The sequence below is a fragment of the Sus scrofa genome, chromosome 14, assembly GCF_000003025.6.
Source record: "Sus scrofa isolate TJ Tabasco breed Duroc chromosome 14, Sscrofa11.1, whole genome shotgun sequence".
Classification (NCBI taxonomy): domain Eukaryota; kingdom Metazoa; phylum Chordata; class Mammalia; order Artiodactyla; family Suidae; genus Sus; species Sus scrofa.
In genome coordinates this window covers 37,652,609-37,657,130 of record NC_010456.5, presented here as the reverse complement: position 1 = coordinate 37,657,130, position 4,522 = coordinate 37,652,609, and the positions used below count along the sequence as shown (strand labels likewise).

At 46.8% G+C, this 4,522-nt stretch overlaps 1 protein-coding gene across 1 annotated transcript; it reads left to right on the top strand.

Moving 5' to 3' along the window:
- Positions 2,011–3,986, top strand: LOC100157987 (zinc finger and SCAN domain-containing protein 21-like). The gene has a single exon (XM_001928075.6). The coding sequence runs from the start codon at positions 2,182–2,184 to the stop codon at positions 3,589–3,591; it is 1,410 nt and encodes a 469-aa protein (XP_001928110.1). The 5' UTR covers positions 2,011–2,181; the 3' UTR covers positions 3,592–3,986.

The window sequence follows — 4,522 nt, the reverse complement described above, 5'->3', positions numbered from 1 at the left end:
TTCCACTATAGGTTATTACAAGATATTGAATATACTTCTCTTTACTATATGGTAAATCCTTCCTATTTATCTTTTTTTTTTCATAGTGTGTATCCATTAAAAAGCACTCAATTTTTTTTTTTTTTTTTTTTTACCTTTTTTAGGACCGCACCCAAGGCATATGTAGGTTCCCAGGCTAGGGATCTAACCGGAGCTGCAGCTACCAGCCTACGCCACAGCCACCGCAATTTGGAATCCTTAACCCACTGAGTGAGGCCAGGGGTCAAGCCCACAGCTTCATGGATATGAGTCAAGTTATTAGCCCACTGAGTCACAATGGGAACTCTCTAGAGTTTGCATTTGTTTAATGCTCTGGGTTTTTTGTTTGTTTGTTTGTTTGTTTGTTTGTTTTTTAAGGGCTGCACCTGCGGCATATGGAAGTTCCCAGGCTAAGTGTCAAATCAGAGCTACAGCTGTTGGCCTACACCATAGCTCACTGCAATGCCGGATCACCGACCCACTGAGCAAGGCCAGGGATTGAACCCACATCTTCATGAATACTAGTCAGATTTGTTTCCACTGAGCCATGACAGGAACTCCCCTGTTTAATGCTCTGTTTTATGTGTTATTCCCATCTATTCCTCCCAACAACTCTTTCAGGTAGGAATAGCCATCCCTTGGCCGTTATTCCTTCTGAGGAGGAAACTATGACTCTGAAAGTTTGTCCCATAGCAGTAAGTGACACAAGTCTCAACCCAGGTGCTTTGGGACTGGACAAGTGACAGGGGTTAATTTAGAGTTTTGCTCAGGTCTCAGATCACATTATGTAGCCAATATCACACGCACCCTCAACACTGTTGTCTTTCCCATACTTGGATGCATACCAGTCTGCCCTCAATACAACCTCATGGAATCATCATACAGACACCAAACAGACAGCGACTAAACCATTGCATGAAAATTCACAATAAGACATGCCCTGCAGTCTGGAGATGTCTTACTGACAAGCAGTGAGTGGACCCAACAGGTCTAAGTCAAACTTGCCAAATGCTACACAGAGATAGTCCACTTGCAGGGACAGGTGAATGTTGCTCGGTGTGTCTGAGCAGCATCTCCGAGGTCAGACAGCTCTGGGATCTTGGAAGAGAAACTCAACTTCTCTGAACCTCAGGAGAACAGGGCTTTATTTATTTATTTATTTATTTATTTATTTATTTATTATGTCTTTTTAGGGCCAAACCCACAGCACATGGACGTTTCCAGGCTAGAAGTCAAATAGGAGCTGAAGCTGCAGCCTATGCCATAGCCACAGCAACACCAGACCCGAGTGGCCTCAGTGACCTACACCACAGCCCACAGCCACAACAGGTCCTTAACCTACTGAGCAAGGCCAGGGATTGAACCCACATCTTCATGGATACTAGTTGAATATGCTCCACCTGCTGAGCCATAATGGGAATTCTTGAGCAGGGCTTTTAGTAATGTATAACCTCCATAGATCATTGGGCAGATCATGTGACCCATTACATGAGCCAGTTGCTTGCGACATGCTGGATACAACACCAGCTCTTACAAACTTCCCGGTAAATAGCTTAGGGAAGGAAGGAAGTCCTCTTTTTTTTTTTTTTTTTTTTTCTCCCAGTGAACCTAGTATGTAAATATTAGATTAAACTATATGAGCTCCCCTTGTTGCTCAGCAGAAATAAACCTGACTAATATCCATGAGGATGCAGTTTCAATCCCTGGCCTCGTTGAGAAGGTTAAAGATCCGGTAGTCCCCAACTTGGCTAGGATTTCACGTTGTCATGGCTGTGGTGTAGGCTGGCAGCTGTAGCTCCAATTCGACCCCTAGCCTGGGTACTTCCATATGCTGTACCTGTGGCCCTAAAAAAAAATTAACAAACTATATATAAACTTGGCCATGTCTGTAGGTTAAAAACCATCAAATTAAAAAAAAAAACAACTAGATAAAATCTTCAGGATAGCTTCCAGCTATGAAAAAAATAAAACTGAATAATTAAAAACAAAAATAAAATCAGACTTCCGGTTGCGCCAGCCCCTGTGAGTAGCCAGGCGTCCCAGCCCGCGAGCGGTTCTGACTCACCGTTTAACCTGAGGCCCTAGAGAACCAGAAACCCAGAGGAACCGATACTCCTGGCACACAGAGCCCCATATTTAGTGACACTGTTTTGGAGTACCTGAATGATGACCAAGGTCCTGGGCATGGCCACGGTCCTGGGCCCGACGCCGCCACAGGAACAGGGGCCCGTGATTGTGAAAGTCGAGGAGGAAGAGAAAGGGAAGCGCTTGGAGATGTTCCGCCAGCGCTTCAGGCAGTTCGGGTACCATGACACACCTGGGCCCCGGGAGGCCCTCAGCCAGCTCCGGGTGCTCTGCTGTGAGTGGCTGAGGCCCGAGATCCACACCAAGGAGCAGATCCTGGAGCTGCTGGTGCTGGAGCAGTTCCTGACCATCCTGCCCCAGGAGCTCCAGGCCTGGGTGCAGGAGCACTGCCCAGAGAGTGCTGAAGAGGCCGTCACTCTCCTGGAAGATCTGGAGCGAGAACTGGATGAACCAGCACAGCAGGCCTCACCGCCTCCGCGTGAACAGAGCCAGTCGTGGGAGACGATGTCCTCAGGAACGACCAAGGAGTCCCTGAGCAGCCCGCAGCCCCAGGCTCTGAAGACCGGGCACCAGTACGAGTCTTGGGGGCCCCTCTACATCCAAGAGACTGGCGAGGAGCAGGGTTTCACGCCAGAGCTAAGAAAGATTCAAGATCATAAATCGAACACCCAGCATGAGGAAACAACAGATAAGCAGGAAGGTTCTAAAGAATCTCATGCAGAAGAATTCAGAAGGGATACTGTTCCCATGATTATTGCCAGTAAATGTGAGGCCAGGTTAGAAAGGCAGAGAGTAAACCTTGAAAAGGAAAGAGGAACAAAAACCCCTCTCCAAGGCAAAGGTTCCCCCAAACGTAGGGAGTTAATTACTAAACCTGCCCCAGGAGAGAGACGTTACATATGTGCTGAGTGTGGGAAAGCCTTTAGTAATAGCTCCAATCTCACCAAACACCGGAGAACACACACTGGGGAGAAACCGTACGTGTGCACCAAGTGTGGGAAAGCTTTCAGCCACAGCTCAAACCTGACCCTTCACTACCGAACACACTTGGTGGACCGGCCCTACGACTGCAAGTGCGGAAAAGCCTTCGGTCAGAGCTCAGACCTCCTGAAACATCAGCGCATGCACACCGAAGAGGCCCCTTATCAGTGTAAAGATTGCGGAAAAGCCTTCAGCGGCAAAGGCAGCCTCATTCGACACTATCGAATACACACTGGAGAGAAGCCGTATCAGTGTAACGAGTGTGGGAAGAGCTTTAGTCAGCATGCAGGTCTGAGCTCCCACCAGAGACTCCACACGGGAGAGAAACCATATAAATGTACGGAGTGTGGGAAAGCCTTCAACCACAGCTCAAATTTTAATAAACACCACAGAATCCACACTGGGGAAAAGCCCTACTGGTGTAGTAATTGTGGGAAAACCTTCTGTAGTAAGTCCAACCTCTCCAAACATCAGAGGGTCCACACGGCAGAGAGAGAAGGGCCTTAGCTGTCGAGTTGGCTCGCTTGGTGGTTTGGGGTTTTTTACCTTTAAAACATGAATGCGAGGGAGAAAACCTAGTAATTGGAATGGAAACTCCGGAGTAGATTTTGTCTCACTCAACATCACAGGGTGCCAAGGAGTGAGCTCAGGCGGGCACATGGTGGGCTCCTCGCCCGCCAGCCCTCGAGGGCAGGATCCCCTCACCACACTTCATGTCCCGTAAACCTTGCCTCTTGTGTCATTCACCTGCTGTGTATCCAGTGTCATTAAGGAGGAAACATTAAAACCGTTTAGCTGTTTAACATGTATTCAAGAATTACGATTTGTAAAGAATTGAACTACATTGAACACAGTTTAATCTGATTTGAAATAAATCTATAACATCTAAAAAATAAAAATAAAAAAATAAAAATAAAATCAAAAGTCAAATGCCAGTATGATACTGTAATGTAATAAGAAATATTTATTTGGTCCTGGCCCCCAGTTCCTGGTAGAGAGCTCCTAAAACCCTTATGATTTCCTGAGTCATAAGTTTGAGAGCAGCGTCTTTCCCTTTCAGCTACACCCGAGTTTATGTTAATGAGATGACCTCAGGATGGATGGTGGGTGCAGGAGGAACCAATCAGATGATTAAAAGTTTGGCATTTTCAACTTCACCCTTAGCCTCCAGGGAGGAGAAAGGGGCTGGAGATCAAGTTAGTCACCAATGGCCAATGACTTATCAATTCTGTCTCTGCAAGAGAATCTCCACACAGCTCATACCAGAAGCACTGTGAGTAAAGAAAAAGTTTTTCCCTTGAGTCAGCAACTTTGTACAGTTCAATCTATTGGGTTATTTAAAAACTGGGAGGAACAGGAGTTCCCGTAGCGCAGTGGTTAACGAATCCGACAAGGAACCATGAGGTTGCGGGTTCGGTCCCTGCCCTTGCTCAGTGAG

What these genes read in the sequence shown, in the direction of transcription:
- LOC100157987 (XM_001928075.6), top strand. Translation starts at nt 2,182, where the DNA reads ATGATGACCAAGGTCCTGGGCATGGCCACGGTCCTGGGCCCGACGCCG.